This window comes from Solea solea, chromosome 20 (genome assembly GCF_958295425.1).
Source record: "Solea solea chromosome 20, fSolSol10.1, whole genome shotgun sequence".
Lineage (NCBI taxonomy): Eukaryota > Metazoa > Chordata > Actinopteri > Pleuronectiformes > Soleidae > Solea > Solea solea.
In genome coordinates, this window is record NC_081153.1 from 5,900,538 (window position 1) to 5,923,066 (window position 22,529).

General features: G+C 43.0%; 1 protein-coding gene across 1 annotated transcript in view; it reads right to left on the bottom strand.

Annotated features, from left to right (window-relative positions):
* The window catches only part of thsd7aa (thrombospondin, type I, domain containing 7Aa), a 120,408-nt gene that overhangs the window by 17,993 nt on the left and 79,886 nt on the right, over positions 1-22,529 (bottom strand). Inside the window, exons 7-22 of the mRNA XM_058619134.1 lie at positions 19,065-19,259; positions 15,166-15,406; positions 13,902-14,017; positions 12,157-12,289; positions 10,686-10,789; positions 9,066-9,260; positions 8,624-8,890; positions 8,097-8,275; positions 7,204-7,209; positions 6,962-7,095; positions 6,394-6,547; positions 5,353-5,494; positions 5,082-5,197; positions 4,872-4,989; positions 1,851-1,996; positions 1,546-1,720 (exon numbers count right to left, since the gene is read on the bottom strand). Coding sequence (XP_058475117.1) covers positions 1,546-1,720; positions 1,851-1,996; positions 4,872-4,989; positions 5,082-5,197; positions 5,353-5,494; positions 6,394-6,547; positions 6,962-7,095; positions 7,204-7,209; positions 8,097-8,275; positions 8,624-8,890; positions 9,066-9,260; positions 10,686-10,789; positions 12,157-12,289; positions 13,902-14,017; positions 15,166-15,406; positions 19,065-19,259 — 2,421 coding nt within the window. The remainder of the gene's footprint in view (positions 1-1,545; positions 1,721-1,850; positions 1,997-4,871; positions 4,990-5,081; positions 5,198-5,352; positions 5,495-6,393; positions 6,548-6,961; positions 7,096-7,203; positions 7,210-8,096; positions 8,276-8,623; positions 8,891-9,065; positions 9,261-10,685; positions 10,790-12,156; positions 12,290-13,901; positions 14,018-15,165; positions 15,407-19,064; positions 19,260-22,529) is intronic.

Genomic DNA, 22,529 nt, shown 5'->3' on the forward strand with positions numbered 1-22,529 from the left:
TAAGTTTGAAGTTTAATTAAATTGTGTCGGTCCACTGCCAAATACATGCACTCCAACATAAAAACTGAAGAATTCATTATATGCGGACAGAGGTCAGTGACTCACTAAAAACCAAAATTACACCTTCTCTCACATCTTTTTTCCCCCCTTTTTTGTGATAATAATCTGCACAGCAGGACGCACTCAGAGTGAGCAGGGAGAGGATTCTCTGTTAAATAGGTCACACGGCTCCTGGTGTAATGGCAAGGCTGATGTGAGCACATTCCTACAAATTTAATTAATCGGGACACGACCCCCCCTCCTCCTCCTCCAAAAAAAAGGATAACGTAATTAAGGAAAGAATCACATTCTGAGAGTTTTTAGAAGTTAGAATGAACAAAGGAGGGAATCTGACTATGTCCTCTTTGACCTTGAAAATCCCACCTGTCCCCAGTTAGTCAATTAAATTCACATGGGGGCTGATTACACACACACACACACACACACACACACATACAGCATACAGGATGTATGTACACAGGTACACACTCACTTGAACACAGATTGTACACACACACACACACACACACACTGCAGCTGCGAGGCACACACACCACAGCTCAATAAGTCCTGGCTTCCACAAACACATCCATTATCAGCTTTGTTAAAGCTTCTCGCGTAGCCCTCCACCTCCCACCTGTCAACAACATGTGTGTGTGTGTGTGTGTGTGTGTGTGTGTGTGTGTGTGTGCCACACTCACAATCAAACATGTTTAACAGTAAGTGCTTCTGGAGGGTCTTTGTTGTTATTGTGAAAACCTGGGCTGAACACAAGTGCTTATACTTATGAGTGAAGAGGTACTAAGAGTCTATTTTGTCTATTTCTGCAAGAACACAGCATGAAGTGGTGAAGGCAAATTCAGGCTTCATTTAAGATGCATTTAAAGATAAAAATAGGAATATATTTGAATGAATTGCCCCCCCTATAAAAAGGTTTAATCATCCTTTAAGTATATTATGGTAAAATGAACTCTGATACAAAATATGATATACCATGTGACCATGCGTAATACAATTACACAATTACGATTCAATACAATACTATACGGTATATGAAAGAAGATATAATGTACAGTGTGTTACACAATCCAGTCCAATAGAATAAGTGACCATGATACAGCAATTCTGCACTGGTCACTAAAGAATATGAAAGAATCAAAGTTGCATTCTTTTAATTGCTGCACGTTAACTCCTGCTGATCATGACGCTCTTTCCTGTGTGAATTAAGCGCCACCATGAGGGCCGACTCATGAGGTCATGATACTGTGTTTAGAGCACCATGTTCTTCTTCAATAAGATATCATACAGTACAGTTGGCCACAGTGTATCGGGAAAAACTGGGATTTCTCTGTGTTTTTATGCTGATGCATCTGCATACTCCCACCAGAGAGACATGTGGCTGATTTAACTGGTTTTGAAGGCAGAACTGAGAGCAGCTCAGATCCTCTGGGTTTTTTTCTGTAAACATAAGCGAGTGTTGGAAGTGTCAGCGTATGAAGGTCCTACCTGGACACGGAACAGTGCAGGTTTCCTGCAGAACGATCTGTGTATCTCCATCCACGGAGAGCTCCAGGTCTCCACACAGCTCGTCGTCCACCAGGCTGCTGTCCTGCAGACCCGAGCCGTCTGACACGAAGCACGACACGTTCCTGAAGCGTAGGCCTTCTCCACACCTCGCCCCCTGATGTGGGAGAGGATGCACAGGTCAAAACACACACTGTGTAGCAGCAGCAGAGTGGTTCATATTATTCTGACAATGACTGCGCTTTCTTCCAATCTTAAACGCCCGCCCAAAAAATCTGATGACTGACCTCAGACTTGCACTCAGACCAGACGCTGTATCTCCAGCTGTAGCAGGGCTTCACCAGACAAGGCTTCCACTGCTCCATCTGGGATGGACACGGTCTGCCATCACCCTGAGGAACTTGGGTCACCGTCCGTCTCCTCCACAGCTTCCCTGCAGGACAGCAGGGAAAAAAAGATCTCGTTAATTTTGAGGGTAATTCAGAGACTCTATTATGTCCAAGCTTTGTAGGGATCAAGAAGACACGGCAGGTTAGAGCATTATTTTTAATGTAAACGTGTCAATATCATATACTGCATTGATTAACGAGACATTTGACATTAGAGGAAGTTCCAATATAGGCTATAACTTTTTATAACTATCTGAAATTTAACTGATATCTTCCTTATTTCAGCCTAACATGTCTAAAAGCGGTTGAAACTCTTTCATGATGATACATATATCTGTGGACATGTAACATCATTTTGGCCCGGGAATAAATTCATTCTTAATGAAACGTAATTGAGAATTTGAATGCAGGCTTTTATCCCATATTTGGGCTCATTAATCTCATGTATTAGAGAATAAAGTATGAATTCCCCACTTCTTCCAAGCAATGGTAACGGAGCCATTTTAAATGACTCCTATTTCCTTCTAGAAGTAAAATAAAACCAGTGGCTCTCTTAGGTTGAGGGATGAGTCGGGAGGAGGAGGAGGAGAAGGGCAGGAGCCTTTTACCAAATTCACTCAGCACTTGAACAAAAAAGCCTCGGGGGAGAAATGTGAGAAAACTCTCGATTAGCCGCTGCCTCAAATGGAATGCGAGCGGTTTTTTTTTGTCCACGGCACCACAAAGCATTCAGCGATAAAGATTCACAAGTGGCACGAAATGAAAATCAAACAAGTAAAGACATTCAAAAGGACAATTTGTGAGGCTTTTCGGCGATAATTTAAATTCAGTGTACGCTCTTTTCATGGATACTATTCGGGAGACTTTGGCAATAACAGAGAGCCCTTTGACTCCCATCCTTGAAACACACATCAGATGGCTTGATACAATTGTAGCCCGTAACCACAAAAAACCTGTCATCATCCTCCATTAGGATTTTCCCGCATCAGTGTGCTCCCCGCAGACGAGCATGGCAGAGTTTTGGTGTCGAGCGGTGGGTGGTGGGGACGGCTGCTGGGTGAAAGACGACCCGTGCCAGCTGTTTATCTCGGGGTCTGGCTTGAGAACACACAATGCCACGATTATCTATGCGCACAGGTTGACACATGCAGGAAAATCGCTGTGTTTTTTTTGTACACTTCCTGATTGAAAACAGCACCTCGCTGGTTCCAGGTATGTTCATTTGCCTAGAACAACTAATCCAGGCTCATTGCTATTCCTGGCTCAGGAACAGAAAGAGCTTCTCCAGGGAAGTATGTCCTCAGAGCCAGCCTGGAGATAAAATACAAACACAGGGAGGAAAGCGAGGAGGGTCCTATTTTTTTTTTCATGGTTCTACCCGCTGTTTCTCTGTTAAAAGGAAAAAAAAATATCCTTCTCGCCTGGGGACAGATTAAAGTTACCACGATAGATGAAGTCTGTATTAGTTTCAGGTCTTGTGTTTGCTCTTGTTGCTTCTGGCCGCTTCTCTTTTCAAGGACTCGTGTGGAGAAGATTCCTCCCCGAGCCCCAGAGCACACGCACCCGTAATGGACCGCCAATCAATGGCCTGATCCTATTGAATTACATGCAAGGTCATTATTACCCCTCTCTCTCTCTTCGGGTTTAGCTGGAGCATCCTCGTTTCTCACGTCACAGACGGTTTCTGGTTTCCACCATTACCGCGAGAGAGGCGATAGCTCTTTAGTGCACAGCTGAGCACTGCTGACCTACTGCAGTAACAAATCACTCTCAGCTGCCAAAGTAGAGGCTGCAATGTTGGAACTTCAGGGAAGTCTTATTAAGCCGTTGTCAATACAACCATAGCTGCAACCAAACATGTTTCCATACACAAATAGATCTGCATCCAGATGAGTTCATTATTTGATTATTAATCGATTACTAAATCAATCGTCGACTATTTTGATAATTGATTCATCGGTTTGAAACTTTTTTCATGAGGAAAAAAAGATTTCTGATTGTTTCAGCTTCTTAAATGTGAATATGTTCTTCATTTCTTTGCTCCATATAACAAAGAAATCATTAAAAGTGAATCACTTTGGTGAACGTCATCATTTCCAGGTCTGACAAACACTTATCAATCATTTTTTTAACGTTTTCTGACATTTTATGGAACAAACGATTACTCGATGAAGAGTGAAAATAATCGACAGGTTTATCGATTATGAAAATAATCGTTAGTTGCAGCTCTACTGTACTGTATGTATCAAGTAGTTGACCCCTAACCGTTGACACCAGCCTGTCACACGCCCGACATGGAGACATGGACTGTGGGAGACAGCTGCATGCCCACAGAAAATCCCAAAACATGCAAGGACATCACGTAAACCCTTGTGAGCACGTCACACCGATATTGGCCTCACTCGTTTAAGGAATTGTCATATTTGTTTTTAAATCATTCAATGAGGCTGGCACCTCAATATTTGGTTGCTGCACCTACAAAGCACCTGCACCGGTAAAGTTAAATGCCCGGCCGTGGCACATTAGAGGCGCCCAAACTGTTGAGCATTTTAAATCATCTTTAAAAACCTACAATTACTCTATGGCGTTTAATACAGGTTGAGTTGGACTCCTGTTGTTTGTTTGTTTTGCTTCTTATGTGTTTTTACTCTGCTCTGTATTGTTTCTGTACAGCACTTTGGTCAACCTCGGTTGTTCTTAAATGTGCTCTATAAATAGGTTTGAGTTGAGTTGAGTTGTTCTAATCAGGGTTCTAATCACAGATACATTAAAAAAGGTGTTTGATCAGCATCCAAAGTCTGCTCAAATGTGTTGGTCAAACTAGAAACAGACCACAAGGCTAAAAGGAGCAACTCCTGTCCATCACCTACAGATTCTGTAGATTTATTCACACGTGTAAACAGAGCTCTCTCGACATACCTGACAGCCCACAGGTGTGAGTGCACCTAGACCATAGCGACCAGTCGGACAGCTGGCAGTTGACGGGGCACTCCACCACGCAGGAAGCGTTCATCTGCCACTTCCTCTCCAGACCCAACTGCAGAGACAACAACAACGTTTCACGTACTTGAAAAAGTCTCCAGAGAACGACGTTTGAACCACAGAAGGGTACCAAACTCCACAGCGTACCTCTTTGCAGAACTTGAGGTCAACAGACTTCCCGTCGCTACGCACGCAGTCCAACATGCGGGTCTTGATGCCGTTTCCGCACACCGCTCTGTCGCTCAGCTGGCAGGTGCTCCAATCTGCAGGAGGACGGTGTGTCGTCAGTGAAACACGATGTGAGAATTCATAGAATGTTCATGTAAAGGTAAGTGGATGTGTGAGTGGACAGCACACAAGAGCAAGCAAGGCCAGGTAAGGAGGGAGAGGTTTGGGGAAGACGCTGTTTGAGTCTCACCAGTGATGTTGTAGGAGTAATGGAAGCAGTTGCCGTTCAGTTTGCAAGGCTCCGTCTCTTTAGTCGGAGGACAATCCTTCTCCTCTCCGGGCTGCCGCAGCGGGAACGCCGTCCTCGCCCGTGTACTGTTCCCGTTACATGGCTGAGAAGCAGGAGAAATTGTTCAAAGTAGAGAAACAAAGTACTCAAAAATACACAGATGAACAAGAGAAAAACAAATGAAAACAAAACAGATTGTTGGGCATTCATGTGCCAGTGACTTTATCCAGGACAACACAATCAGAGCTGAAACAATTACTCAATTTTTAATCAATTATAAAATTAATCGGCAACTATTTTGATAATCGATTCATCGCTTTAAAGCTTTTTTTATGATTAAAACAAGATTTCTGATTGTTTCAGCTTCTTAAATGTGAATATTTTCTTCATTTCTTTGCTCCATGCAACAAATAAATCATTTAAACTGAACTCATTTTGGTTTGTGGACAAAAACAAGATTTTTGAGAACCTCATTATTTCCAGGATTGGCAAACACTGATCAATGCTGTCTGACATTTTATGCTGTCTGACCAAACGATTACTCGATAAAGTTGTGTCGGTTGCAGTGCCAGACACAATAAAGTGTGAATTCAATGAAAAGTGGTTGTCGAACCAAGATTTCACTACATGGCTGAAACTGGTACCAGCCAATGTGTACGAGGCATATTTTATTTTGTACAAGTAGTATTTCAAGCTTGGTTCCATCATGGGAATCAGGACATTGGATTCACACATTCACACGATGCAACACAAAGCAGAAAAATCAACCTGCCAACAAACAGCAGGCATTTCCGAGTTCTGCTCTGCTCTACTCGTCTCCACCTCAATATCAGACACAGACACAAGTACAGCAGCAACACATCTTAGTGTAGACAGCATTTTCTTGTACAGCTTTGTTTTGAAATGTTGAGTTTAAGTAGCTTTTAACTGTAGGAACCTTGTGTAAATTCTGTGTGGAGGTGAACTGTACAATGGCAAAATAAACTAATATAATATTCGTACCAGTGCACATGGGGTCCAGGTTCCCCAGTCTGATAAGACGCAGTCCTCAGGGCAGGGCAGCCGGCTGTTGCGGGCCCCCAGAGGCATCTCTTCCGGGTCACACAGGTAGTCCTCCACTTGCTCAGAGGGTCCGTCTATGGTGTTCAGCATGCACCTGGAAATACAGGGTTCAAACTAAGAGTCGGACTCACTGAAGGTCAATTTCCCCCCTTAACCTACATGCCTTTGTTTGGACTGTGAAAGGCAGCTGGAACACCTTTGGATGGTCATATAAATGTGGACCTGTAGCTCCAAACATGATAAACAAACCACCATGATGCTTCTTTTGAAACCAGGATTACTTATATTAGCCTCATTTACAAAATAGACATCATGGTGTATGGTGACGACGACTTGAAACTCATGATTGAGACCGTAAACCTCCTCAGAAAAGTTTTTACTGACATTAAAACTCACGTAAGAAGTAAGCCTATTCTCACAGGCTTAAACAAACAAGTCTTATGGTCTGTGGTCAGGGTTTGTAGGACACGTGGCTGCTGCGTAAAAACGTCATTTTGGATCATCTTACCTGACTTTCCTGGTCTGGACGCCTTCACCACAGTTGTCCTTGACGTCCACGTTGCTCACCTTCCACACACTCCAGGGCTCTGCCACCCAGACGTACTGGCCACAGTCACTGAGGCAGGGCACAACCTCATATACCTGACACAAAAAACAAACACCACAGTTACCCGGTAAACCCACAGTTTAACTACAGAGTTAAATAAAAAAAAATAAATCAATATGAAAAACAAAGATTGGTGAAGTTACCTGAGCCTGGAGATGGAATCCATTAAACGTGTGAAAGAGAAAAACAACAGGAAAGAGGTTATTGTAAGTAACATAGTAATGCTTAATTTTTAACATTTACAATAATAAACTTACAGTAATAAGTAAATTAGACTTATACCAGGACAACTGCACTGCTCTTGGACTTGGTTAGTGTTTGTCTTGAGTGCAACAAGATAAATCACAACTCAGAGAGAAAAAAAAAGCACACTAAAAATACGAGACAGGGATGGATGTCTTGGGAGGGCTCGACTATTACGATCCTTTCATGGACTGGGGAGATGATCCCAGAGGTTTGCAGCAAAAATAGAAAGATTCTCGCATTGGAACGGATGAAAGGAGGATATTTTGACGATCGCTAATGTCAAGAAGGAGACTAAGAAATGAGTAGATCAGAAACCGAGCCGCAGTGCCTGATAGATATTCAATCGCAACGTATTTTAGAGTCTATTTTTACTGGATGCCAAATTAGGGATGCACGAAGGAGAGGTAGAGTAGGACGGAGTAGTGGGCTCTACTTAAAAAGCCTGGCAGCTTCATTTTGAGACAACTTGAAAGCAGTCGGGTTATTTGACTGAGGCACATTTACAGGCGATCATAAATCATACAGACGCCACAAAGTCTTATTTCAAAGAAACTGATCAACTGCAGTGGTAAAGTTAAGAAGTTATTTGGTTGAATTTACACACAATCATGGACGGAGGTTACTGGAAGTAGCAGAGAAATGGAAATGGAGAGATTGAGGGACTCTAAATAGTTGTTATTGTTGACATAAGCTTAAAATATACTGACCATTACTACTTTTTTTTAAAGTTGTATCGGAGTTAGACGTGCTCAGACACTAATAGCACATTATAAACACATTCGTTTCTGACCTGGTTGACGTGGTCCAGTTTAGGACATGGTCTCCCGCCGTTGTAGGGCTTCTCTCTGAGCCACTTTGAGCGAACCTTGACACCGCTGCCGCAGGACTTGCTGCAGCGCGACCAGTTGGACCACTCACTCAGTTTGCAGTCGGACGGACAGGGGATGATGCAAGCCTCCTCGATGTATCCTGCATACGATGATATAACAATAAAGGCTTGTTGCTGTTGTTTTTTTATACATTTTGCTGTTATTACGCAATTCAAAAATGTATTTTTCCTCATAGTAACAAGAGAAGAACAGCCTTCAGACCTTGATGATGCAATGCTGTGAAAATGGTGACATTCCCGTTGCTATAGTGACAGTTCATTAGCAAGTTCCAAACTTTTTCAGCGGTAAAGGAAGTTGTAGTAACGCGTCTACATCGACTTTAGCTCTTGGCATGAGCTTCTGACATGGAGAATTTACTTGTAGCTACACCCGGCGAAACCCAACCGAGAAGAAACCCCCGGAGGAGACGCACACACGTGAACCTCACCGTGGCTGTTGCAGCGCGACGTCTCCACAATGCGGCTGTCTTGGTCGTAGCACGCCATGGCCTGGTAGCGGTATCCCTGGCCACACTCCTTGATGTCGCCTTGAACCTTCATTCCCAGCTGACCCTCCAGGCGGCCGCCTTCGGGGAGGACACAGTCCGACCAGTTCCCCACAGGCTGAGCGTTGTATTTGTTGCACGGGCAGTACTGCGTCTCGCTCAGCGGATACACCTGGTGGTTCTTACACTGGTCACGCTTCTTGCTCTTCCCTTAAAGAAATGAAATATTAATTGTTAAAATAGATTAAAAAAAAAAAGGGTCAGCCTTTCAGCCTCAAATTTGAAATTTAAAATGTAGTTGGGTTTTTTTTAAACATCGCTTGATCTCACTCCAAAGGTTAACATAATCTAGAAGTCAGCTTGAAGTCAGCAGGCCGCCACTCACCCACGAGCATCCTCTTGCGGACCCTGACGCCCACACAGTCGGCAGTGCAGGAGGAGAACTTGGACCAGCTGCTGAGCTGACAGTCCTCCTGGCAGGGCAGCTGGCAGTGTTGGATGAGAGGCGGCATGGGGCTGGCAAACTTAAGACAAGCTTCAACCTCCACTTGCCCACCGTCCTGCTTCCGGCATGAAACAGCTACAAAGACATGGCATGAAAGAGTTTACTGTATGAGGAGGAGGAGGAGGAGGATTTCGTATGCTTGGTTTTTTATGCTCAACCTCTGTGTTTAATAATGAAAATACCAGCAGACTGTTGTGTCTGAAACAGCCCGAGACACATATAGGTCACATATTTAGGCTTAACGTGTTGTTGAGTCAAAGTTCTGTGCACAAGTCACAAAATTAGACCGTTTTTCTCTGCTTTTTGAGTGAACTTTGAACCCGTGACGCATTTCCAAATTTCACAAATTCAACCCAATTTAAAACATATTGAGTACTTTTTGCTTGAGGTTTGTTTATGTAGTAAAAAAATGTTCAGATTGCCTATAGGTTGTGCTGAAAAAAGAGATATAAGAGCCCCTTATAGCCTCTGTATATACTGTACATTTTAACATAGTAATGGAAAAAAGCAGCAGTTCTGTGTTCTAAGGGTTAACTCACTAGTCATTCTTGCATTCTTACAAGTATTCAGTAGTAACTACCACATTACTGCATGACTAATTACTATTTACCCACAACACAAACAGCACACCCAAAAACACCCACCCAACAATAGGAAATGGAATTAAAGGCTGTAAAGTGACTCTGTTCTTCCACAGGCTGTATCGAGTGAGTTGATGAACAGTAAGAGGGTTATATTGAATTGTCTCTCTCTGGTTCATAGGATACTATTTCTGGTAATGGTGCACAAAGCCTTGCGAAGACAGAGGAGCAGGATGCTCATTATTGAAATCAAATAATGGCTTCTGTCTCCGAGACTTTAACAGGAGTCTGAGTGTGAGCACCGCGGGGGGGAAACAAGTCAACTGTTACTGCCTGATCATTCACTCAGACCACAGGCATGCTCCATACGCGTGTGTCTTAGAGGAATAGTAAATGTTTTAAGGAGCTGAAATCATTGTCATGCGAAGGAAGCGGTAGATGATGACATCTGTTTAAACGTGGGTGGGGAAGTTCAAACCGTAAAATACGTCAAAGTCAAGCGGTGCATCAGAGTGTCTGAGGAGGTTACCAAGATGTCCAGCAGAGGTCACTGTGAGTGGCTGCTCACCAGAAGGCAGCTAAAATGTTGCTGAGTGGACAATCACGACACTAAAGCACATAAAAACAGCATGTGGAAGGAGGTATTTTTGGGTCTACACAGACTCAGGTGTGAGCTTGGATGTTACTTTCGCTCCGAGTCGTCAGATGAGTCACACACAAACATCTGTTGTCTCATGTGTTTGTGTGTGTGAAAGCCAAACTTGCTTGGGGTAATGGGAGGTAAAAAAAATGTGCTTTGTATTTGATGTGAACACCTTGTAGTTATATTATTTTCCTCTGCAGTTACGTGTTCATCCAGAGAAGAAAAATCAGATGTCACGTGTGTGTGTGTGTGTGTGTGTGTGTTGCCATCGCTTACCTCGGATCTGCAGCCCCGGCCCACACATCTCCTGAGCTCCGGGACTGTCCTGACGGACCGACCATGGGACCAGCTGGCATCGCCGCCACTTGTGAGTTTTCCAGCTGGGGAGGAATCAGAGGAGTGAAAGGTGGCCAAGTCGAAATCCACAGAAACACAAATACAATGTAGTGTTTGCAACAGCCGACACGGGGAAGTGGGGGGGCGGTGGGGAGAAAACAAACAGAGCAATGATAATCTTTCTATTTTTTAAAGGATTAAGCTGCTGCAGGTGAACCGGTTGCAGGACGGTTGAACAGTTTCAAACAACACTTTCCTTCGTCAATTTCTGCTACTAACTGAAGCAGATAATCCAATATTCACTCCCCATTCACACAATGACAAACCAGATGTGAGGATTTGTGTAAAAGAAGCCTCTTCTTCTTCTTTCAGATCTCCTGTGATTGATTGTCTTTTGTTTTTTTTTACACTATAACAGTATTTCTGTCATTTGCCCTAGAGGAGGATTGTGACACCATGGATGGATGAATCAGTGCTTAACACCTGTTCAGTGAGGGCGGACAAATCGAAATAGGTGCATTCACACCAAACTGCAGTGTTGACACGCGCACGGTGACACAAATCCTACTAAAACAATCCTTGTTTTAGTCAGTCGAGCTGAAATATTTGAACTCTAGTCAATGGAGTTCCTGCGTGTTAGCGGTCTACGTAATCGTGTGAGACTGGGCGAAGAGGAAGAAGAGGGTGGTGCAGAAATTGAGAGGGAAAGTTAGACTACCTGACAAGTTCTGAAAAATATATGTTTTACTTTAATTCAAGCTTTTGTCCACAGATTGCAATGAATATCAGTGGCCACAGAGAAATGCAACATGGATTAAGCCTTCATCGGTCAAGTCACTAAATGGTATCGCTATACAGCCCAGTGAGGTTGGAAAGCCATGTGACTTCTCCCAGCCAATCAGCGAAGGTTATTGTCAGGGTTACAGGGTTAGTGTTGGGGTTCCGTAGCCCTGTAACACTAACACTAACTTATCCACTATATCTTTCAGAAAATGTTTTACTAGACAGACAAGGAACCATATTTGGTAACTTCATTGATCTTGATTTGGTTTAAATTTAGAATTTCCAGGTTTTTTACTGACTGCGTGATAAAGGGTTAAGTGGTTCTGTATGAGCATAACCTGACCCTTACTGCTGTGAGAAGGAAATGTTGTGATCTGTGACAGAAATGCAGATGAAGCCACGGAATCAACAAATCCTTTATGTGAGAACCATGAATTGGAACAACATACAATTATTTTAATTTAATTAAATGATGCTAACTGTACTAATTATGGGCTTTTCATCCAAACCAAACCCCTTATGATGGCAATTGGTACCTGGTAATGCCTCTGTACTCATCACCTGAGACACATCATAACCACCAGTAATTTACCAAAAAGCTGATTATTTTGACAGAAGGACCATTTACCGGTATCCACTGCAGACGGATGGAGCCTCACACTCTCTCTCCTGGGTCAACACCTCAGGACAGTCCTGTCCACCATTGGCTGGTAACTGGATAATAATACGCTTCCTGTTCTGTTTCTTCTTCATATTTCCATCTATGAAATGAACAGAAAACACATGTAAAATGCAGGTTTCGCCATTTTATTTTATTTTTTTTAAACTGAGAATGATTTCCCTCATGAAAACTCCCATGAGTTTTGAGCTGGCAGAAAGAGGAATCAGTTGGTTGCTTAGTTACAGCTACAAATGAGGAGCAGCAATGGACTTTGGGCCGATCACACACACACGCAGACATATCAATTTAAATAGTTTTCCCGTGTGTGCCGGACACTCTTTTCTCTTTTCTCTTTTCATTTTTCATTTTTCAGAGGTACATAAAAGTTCAACCACTTTCAACTTTTCATAACATGGTGTGGAGTTGAAGTGAAAACTCTGAGGCTGAACAGGAACCTTTCAAAGCCATGAACACAAGAATTCTTGATCTAAAACCGGGCTGCTGCACTTTCAAAGTTCTCTCTGGAGTAGTCATCACAAAAAAAGTGAAAGGTATTAGTGCGGGCAAATTAAAGGACGATGTGACAGTTTGAGATCCAATAAAAGACTGAGACATCTCACCCGTGATCCTCACTGTGTTACATTAAAACACACAAATGGAGAACACAGTGTTTGTAATGAACGCCCAGCAGGTCTCCATTCTCTGCTTTTGCCAAAGTCTTCTCACCCACTGCAGAAAGTGACCACCATCAAGAAGAAGCTAATACATCAAGTGGAATATTGAGTTTTAACCCCCATCATCTGCTCTGTGGTATCCAATACACCTCTGCGTGTGGTAGAGGTTATGGACATTACAGGAAGTCTATGTGAGGACTATCATATCATATTACAGTTCTTGGTCCTGTTAGTCTTCATTATGGACTGTGATGGCTTACTGAATATGGAGCAGCATGTAGAGCTTTCAGAGGAATATCGATACAGGGGATGGGACTCGTGATACAAACTCCATCAATCAATGACTGACTGTCAGTGGGTATGTGTTGGCAAAAGATATGAGCCTCTCCAGACCTATCCCTGACATCTGATCACACTTAGATAGATGAAGTAGTAGTACAACGTAGCACCAAAGCTCCATTTCCACCAAACAGTACAGTTCTAGCATGTTATGCAATTATTTGCATTTCCATTGTCAAACATTGAGAGGGCTGCCACAATAGCCAATCTGTACTGCCCCACTTTGTACTGCACCAGTCCTGCACACACACAGACACACTCTTCTGACACTGAGGCAGAGACGGGTTCTGAGCTCTCCTGCTAAATCTGGCAACTCTCTGTGGCAAATACGGCCCAAATTAGATCCACCCATCTATAAAACTCTACCTTCATCTTGTCACAGTCTCTGCACCCATGATGCTTACCACCTGAAAATAAAGTGTTTCCAGAGGGGGGGAAACCCTGATTTAATAGGACATCTTCTTTTTTTAAAGACAGGTTTCTGCAGGAATACATTAAACATGACAGAACTCAAACAGAATTTCAATTCTTCCATCTTCCGTCTCAGTGCGCACAATGATTTTATTAGCAGTCTGCCGGTGCTGAAATAATGATGAGCATATACGGTACGCTCCGTCAACTGAGAACAAAATGGATTCCCGAGGTGCTGCTGCATGTGTCCGGTGTGACACATGTGCTGTGTGCAGAGTATATAGCTACCTGCTTTACATGCTGCCGGGCATGGATTCCAGTCACTGTACGGGGTCACGATGCAGTCCCGCTTGCATGGCAGTAAGCAGGGCCTGACGGTGTCTGGACGCAGGCTCTCTGGACACCTGAAAGTACATCATTGACATGCTCAGTCACACACACACACACACACACATGCACAGTGAGGGAGTGAGAGTACCCTTGGAAATCTAGATTGAGATGTGCTGGATCAGAGCCAAAGGCACCACGCGGGGAGTTTGCAAGGAAGCCCCCAGTGTGCCAGACGAATGGATGTGTGAGTGTGTGTGTGTGTGTGAGCACTTCCATTCTTAATGGAGCTACTTTAAAGCTGTTGAATGTGAGTCTTATCCTCATGATGTTGCAGTATTCCATTTTTTGGGATCAGGGCTCTCTGTGCTGAGTCTACAATTTCAGGGTTTGAGTGATATTTTAACAGCCATTCTTACCATATTTCAATCACACCCAATTAATATTGCCATAATTTTTTTGCTATCCTATGTTAATTAGTTTGAATTTTAGGCTTGCGGCCGTCACACTCGTGGCCACAGCTGGAGCTGTTGGTCAAGGCTGGGTTGTCCCTCCCTGCACTGATGTGAGAGTGTGTCCCAAGGCTCAGAGCTCAGCATGTTACTGTAGATTTAGGGAGTGAGCACAGGAATAAAACAGCCAGATTCATTTCCATACACAGCATGGGGGGCTGCTGGGGTTTGCCTGCATAGCACTGCCAAACTAATGCTCCATTTCTGTTGCATTAATAAATAGATAATGTCGGTTGCCAGCAGATGCTTACGGGTGGTGGCGGGGTGGTGGAGTGGTGGGGTGGTGGGTTTCATCACCTAAAAACACTGCCACACACAGCAACAACCAATTAACCAGTAGAATGAACAGCAGAAGGTGCCACGTGCGTAACCGACCGTATAGTGTACATTATACAAATTATGCACATATTAATTGTTGCGAATGGGTTGAATCATTTGCATTCTGATACTGTATTCATTACTCTCTGCATATATTGGACATTTCTTGCCCTGAAAACCAAGCAGCTGTAACACTAGAACACCACAGTTTTGGCATCAATATGGTACGCCTATGCATCTGTTGATTTTAAGGTCAGATTTCTTGTTTTTCATGCAAAGTACAAAGACTGGGATCAGAGTTTATGGAGCAATCTGCTCTGGACAAAGAGCACAGTAGAATACCTGGCTTCCATTTAATATTCCTACCATGTGTATGTTACTTCCGGGAGTCTTACTTTTTGGGGGGAACCTGGCCCACGTTGACTCGGATACAGATGACCTTGCGTGTTTGCATCCCCACTGAGCAGGAGGCGTCCTCGCTGTGTGTCCTGATCACAGACATGTTGGTGGTCGGAATGGAGGAATCCTCGATGCACTGGCCCCACGGGCCTGTTTGCCAGTGGTACACAGTGCAGGGATGGTCATTGCAGTTCCTCACTTCCTGCAGGGCGCTGGTGTTAGGACAGAGGACTCCACCTGAAGGGAAACATCGGGTGAAGAGGAACATCTACTCAGGACTGATGAAGGATAAAGGGGATACATTGGAGTCTAGCGCAGTTCTACACATCGGGTCACTCTTGACTAGGCTTGTAGATGATACATCCTTTGACTCGTCAAAGCTTGTGGACTCAACAACCATCAGCTCCTCTAGGCAGGATGTGGAAATTGAGCTGATTGATGTCTACAAAGCAGGGCTATAAAGGCTGTAAAGAGGCTATATTAAAGTGCTGTAGAGCTTGAAATTTACAACGTCTGCGTGTCACTGAAAAACGTCTTTGGAGATTCTCATTCATCCAGGGCATATCCAACGGCTTTAAAACCAGGAGTAACTCCACTTCAAAAACCTTCAAAGAGGTCCAGTTGCTCCCGATTTTAATGCATGTGAAGAAGTTTTCAGACATACCTACAGTTCATCTGGGCACAAAGTGAAAGTAAAAACCTGTTTATGACTACAGGGGAACAACAGAGAGGTTGATCTACCTTTCCACTCAGTGTTGTGTTGCAAAAACTAACCCTCATCACAAAACACAGCAGCTGCAGGCATTTTTCTTTCTTTATTTAATCGGGAGTCTAAAATCAAAGATGTTCATTAACCTCATACAAAACACAGCTTGTTTTTAATTGAAGTTAATTATTGACTTCAAGTGTTTTGGGTGATTAACATCACAATGGTTGCACAGGAACCATGTATGCAAATTTAACTGAATAAACTGAAGAAAGATTTGCACCACTCTGCAGCAGATTACAGCTTATTTTTGTTGTTGATAATGGTTGAGCAACTATAGCTAATCCAGTTAAAGAAAATGCACCAAAGCTGCAATGCAGGAACAAAGTGCAGGATGACTAACAGCAAGTCGTCGGCTTGGCCTTGCTGCGCGAGTCTGTGTCGAGCTATCGATTAACAATTAGCTTTGATTTTCCCATGACTTGTTGGCAAACAAACATGGCTGAAGCAGCACAAGAGATAAATCCGAGGGTCTCCGGGGACATAGCTGGCCGCAGTGATTGACAGGGATGAGATCCCCCACGGGGTGAAATGTCTATACAGAGTGAGAACCCAGGTGGGGTCCGTGCACCACGTGACCCACTCCATCACAGAAACTTGTCACCAGTAACCGTCATCACCTTGGGAAAAAGACAACCCCCTATAGGAGAAGGTCAGCCATTAGCACCTCGGAAAGCAATGCACGACACACCCCCAACGGAGACGGAGCAGTGAATTGGACGTGAGAAAGTGTCTGAGACGAAGGAGACAACTGACCTCTGTGTAACAGCCCAGAGGTGATGTCCTACAGAGAGTCATTTATAAGATACATTATTGAATTTCATCATCATGGGCGGTCATCTATCAGTCCTGAAGCTCATTAGTACACAAAAGGACACGCCATCATAGTGGCGCGAGCTAATTAAACTGTTCACTGATAAATATTTAAGTGCCGTACCAATTCAGTTTGACACATGCTTAAAGAAAGAGAACCAACAAATGGCTGAAAATTAGCCAGGTCAAAAGAATTCTTATTATTCTTCATCGGTAGCTCTGTCTCAACATTCTCATTCTCTTCATCTTTTATTAGATGTGTGGTTAATGACATAATTTTACTGTTGTATGAAGTAATAAACCGCCGTGTGATTTTGAATGTTTGTCTTGACCTGAATAATTAGCTCATACGCCATGACGCATGTTAACGCCACCTTGATGTAGTCTTAGTAAATGTGCTAATGTGATTATGCATTCATGTTTCACTCAAACTCAGCTGTGAGAGTTTAATTATGTCATATTACACGGTGATATTGACGGTGGGCTGTCTGGTGCTGGAGACGACTAGTGAAAGTTAGCACCAGCAATGCTATGTTAGTATGGCTAACCCGGCAGCAAGACGGTGATGTGTTGTCTACCACATCAGGAACAGAGAAGAATGTTCTTGTGCGAGAGGTTTGCACTGTGTTGTGTTTGGCCTAAAAACCCACCAGTAGGATTTTTATTAGTTAGCATCTGTGGTGAAATATTAGCCTGACATGACGTGATTTGCTAGCCCTCGTGCTGCTACTTGGAAAGCTACAACATGAGCAGCACACAGCCAAGCTAAGATGTGTAAATGCTCTATCACATTTCAAACCTAATACATAGTGAATATTGAACTTTAGAATACTGAACTTTTTAATTATGTTAGTTTTATTTCCTGTAATTATATGCAGCAAACTGACATTTATGTCATGTACTGTATTCCCCCTACAACAAAGTCAATCGAGAAAATCAGCAATATTACATCACAACACACAGGAGTTGTTGACCCACTGCTGCCTCCACCAGTGAGGTCAAATGCGTGATTTTGTGATTTCATAACAACCTCACTGACAAAAACATACCAAATGAGGCAGCAGTAGACCAGCAGCTGTGGCCCTGTAAGCTAAAACACAGATTTAGCTATTTACCATTTAGGACTCAGAATTCAGTTTCCAATCAAAAAAGGCTGTCTAAAGGCAAAATAAAATTGCCAAAATATTCTTAAAATATCACAAACTCAAGCAGGCCTGTATTTATTCACTGATTCTTTTGTTGAGTAGTTAAAAATCATATTTTCTTGAAGTCCCCACTTGTTGTCACAGAGAGCGAGCATGCACTAACAATGTGTCTGTACCAATTATAACTATACTTAAAATAAATAAATGAAGTACTATGGTTGGAAACTTCCTAACTAGGCCCAATGCCACTAGGTTGTTACTGCCATAAACTGTGTGTGTAAAAGATAAAATGAGGATCTGTTGACAAAACAGATGCTGTGTCCATCTGTGCAACCTCTCATTTTCCCTCATTACGATGTTTGCAGAGAATGGTCACTCACAATAATGATATGACCCTTCACTTCAGCACCATAGAAATACCCACGACTGACCTTGGGTTTAAAACATCTAATATGAAGAAATACCCCCAAACTACTGCTACTACTAGTATGGAAGAAAAGCTTTTGTTTTTAGTCTACTTCATCTATTATTTATTCTATTTTTGTCTATTCTAAAAATCACAGGGATTCTGCAGGGCCAGCATATCGACGAGGCGACGGTACATCAAGGTAGCTACTTTTCTTCTCACTTTAAAGGTGTGGAGCCTACATACATCAAATACAGAGTATGTACCAAAGATTGGATGCACCAGCGACAGCATGGAAGGACCTTAAACAGAAGCAAACGCAAAAATCCTTTTTGAGTTTTTAAAGCCAAGATATTGCACAATCGATTTTTGACAATATGAATAAGAAAACCCTGTGCTTTCGGCATTGTGACAGTTCTCCCGGCTTGTTATCGCTGCAGTCACTTCTTACCCTGCATCACAGTAACCCACGCCACAACCTTTGCAGTCGCTGTGGAGGAACACACAGAATAATTCATTTCACTTTGACATTTTACTCGCTGGATATGAGCAGAGGAGACAAATGAGATTTGCAGCAAAAGCTGGGGAGCTTGCACCACCAGCAGCGATGTGGAATTAGACCAATATGTGGTGGGTTCACTGATCTTTGCGGGTAGGGTTTAGGGTTAATATATTGCACTGTATAAGACAAGACTGGCTGACTGTGTTGTTCCATATTAATAAAACCTTGTGTATGTGCCTGACGCAGCTGATGAGAGTTCCTACCTTCTCCTGCATTGTAGGCGAGGATGGAGCGAGATCTCGTCTGCTTGCCCTCCGTACTTTTTCCGGAGCACGTGTGAGAACAGGGGGACCAGGGAGTCCAGGGGCTCAGGACACAGTCCTTCGGGCAAGGCACCTCACAGATGGCGGGCATGGGCAGGATGGCATCGCGGCACAACTGCCTCTCCACATATTTACCTGCGTGATGGGACAAAGTGACAAGCAGAATTTGGAGCTTTAAAAAGAATGTAAAAAAGGCTAAATGATACTTTTTTCCTCAGAGGTCACCACAGAGGACTCTTCCGATCCACATTGTTGATTTGGGGTTAATAAAATAACAAAAATGACTCATTCTACACACTCTACTCACTCTCTACATTCTATCTTTGTGCTGTCTCAAGTGCCCCGGTGGTAGCTCTAGGCCATGAAGCGACTCTGTGTCGGAGATCAGTCTCTAGAAATCAGTCAGCACCGCAGAAAGATGCAGGTGAGTCACTTGAGCTGGAAGTCTTTACTTTCCACATCCCATTATGCTTTGTGCTGCCTCTCTAGTATGCCGCACAACTGGGGATTCCCGAAGATTTCCACCCGAACAGTTCCACCTTGTAGCTTTGAAGTGAACATCCAATTTTCCATCCTATTTGTACCAAACAAGCCAGTCCATGTGAAACATGGCTACATTTTCTGAACAGTGAACGACACCAAAAGGCACAATGCACCATCCGTCACACAGATTTGTCCTACATAACTTGAAGTAAACCATGATGTTTGAAGTCTTTCCACGAGTTTGCTTTGCAAGGGTGCAGCTGCTGAGATGCTGACGGGTTCTGTTATTGATCAAGCTCTGTAGTCACTGTCGTCACTCTCCTTCTACCCACCCCTGGCCCCCCTGCTTTCCCTCTTGTTCCATTCTGTCCGGCCGCTGAAAGACCATATCAGAAAAATCTTATCGTGAAGGAGAGCAGGGATGGCAGGTGGTAAGTTGAATGACACATCTGGGACCCCGGGGAAAAACACGACCCTAGTTTCATCACGGGGGCAACAAGAGATCAATAAAAGGCTGGTGAGGAGAAAACCCCAGAGGGATGCCACATGGCTGTGGGAGAGAGGTGGACACCCATGTGATGAGGTACAGGAGGAAATCATTACAGTGACTGACATTCAAGTGATGGCTTTTGTGAGTGGAGCACCGCATGAGTTGAATGTAGTTGATAATTAAGCACAATCAATGGTCCAAACTGGTCAGCGTAGATCAATCAACCAGCGATGAAGACGATCAGGATGATAATTTATCCTGTAAATGTCTGTAAAAGATTGTGGTTATCAATAAGATGTTTTAACAAGAAGGGGGAAATGGTGTCAGGAAGGTAGCATTTTGATCCGATGGCTTCAGATTCAGTCCTTGAAGGTCAAAGTGGTTCATTTGGTTTAGTGGAAGCTGAAACCCATTTGGCTCAAACTTGTCATTATTATGTTCAAACTGAGTGCACAGTTTAATAGCCACAGAGATATGACACCAGCCAGTAATTTGCAATTAAAGTCACTGTTACTACAGTAGGTGCTTCTACTTTCCTCCAGGATTAGGGTTCAGTTGAACAATCCTAACTCAAGATTTTGGAACAAACTAATTGTGTTCATTCATTTACAGTTAAAAGTTAAGCGCTGGAGCTTTAACATTTGTTCTAGCTGAGTAAAATCTGTTAAAGGAGTTAGAAAACTGCCTGGGAATGAATGAACGAACACCAAGAACAAAGACATTTATTTATAGTAAACAAGTTAGCTCGGGAGAAGGAAGAATATAATCACTGGTGCACTGCAGCCTGTGCATGTGGACCTTGGTGATAAGTGTAATATGTAAACTGAAGAACAAGCCCAATCCCCCCCCCCCCCCCCCCCCCACACACACACACAAACACACATATACACACACACACACTCTGTGAGTCTCCTCTGCTCCCCAGAGCCCTCATTAGCAGCTACTGTGTTATAGTTCAGGAATCTACCACAATAGCCTTTATCCCCTCCCCCTTAACAATATTACCATTGACTTTTCAAGCTATTGTGTACTAGGTTTTGTTTTTGTTTTGTTATTTTTTTAGTTGCAGATAACTAACAACCCACCATTAATAAAGACTTGCATATTTTGACCGAGTTCTACATCATCTACATCTTACATCATAGCCCTAAAAAGGGGGGGAGGGTGAAAAAAAGATTAGAAAAAATCCATTATCTTAAGATTTCCTGCTCCCTGGAGCTCACGATAACAAATGTTTGCTTTTCCACAGGCTGCCTCAGGGAGTTTGTGAGAATGACAGCTTTCCTTTGATATAGGTGAGCTGCATTTCATTTTTCCCAAAAAAAACAAAAAAAGAGCATAAGCAAAACTGGGAAATATTTCCCATAATGCCAGTTTTTGGGTTTTTTTCTGGTCCCCATTTTTTTCAGCATACAGAACATTGTCCTTTCACTGCTCTGAAAGTTTGAGCTCCACTTAAAACACAAAAGTCTAACACATTTACTTTTAATTGGACCCACAGGGTGAGCTGCACAATGCAGAGCGGACACTGCTCACTGCGTATTGTTTATGTCACTTATTTTTTCTTGTCTTAAAAATTAAGCACACAAGTACCTGGAATACATAAGTTTTAAGAAGAGTCTCAGAAAAAAAGGAACTCTAGGAGTGATGGATGGTCACTGAAATCTGACAGAGACTTTAAACCTTCAACACACCATTCTCAAAATGTCCGTCTGGACTATTTTTTGCTTATTTTAAGCATAAAAGGGCCAGAAAATGTCCTGTGAAAATAAAAAAGGGAAAAGTGCTTTTGCCCATTTTTCCAGAATGACTTTCAACATCTGGCAGTTATTTACAATTTACTGCATGTTAAAATAGTCTCAATGTCCAAAAACATGGAAACTATGTTCAGGCGTTTTTCCAATTCTCTCCTCACTGGTGACAAAGTCGCCAATTCACCACATGTTGGCTTTGACTTGCAACTTCTCTGCTTTCAGAAACTGTTGGAATTTTTCCCACAGCACAAACCATTGCGTAATTACGGTAATGCAAACGTGTCATCTGCGATACGCTCGGTGTTAAAGGGTTAAAATGGAGAAGTAAACCTGAGCTGGTCTGCAGCACATGCGGTCTACCTCACATTTGGAAACAGCTACGTACAACCCTTGCACTTTTTCATCCAATTATTATCTATGGCTTTATCCTCCACGTGAGGGTCTCAGGGGCCACTGGAGGCAATTCTAGCTGACATAGGGCAAACAACGATTCATTCTCACATTCACACCTATACAGTCAATTAAATAATTAGCTGGTTTTGGACTGTGGGAGGAAATACCCGGAGAAAACCCACACACACAAGGGGAGAACATGCAAACTCCAGGGTCAAGAACCTTGGTATTTTTGCTGCAAGGCAACAGTCCTAGCCACTACATGATAAAAATGTATAATTAATA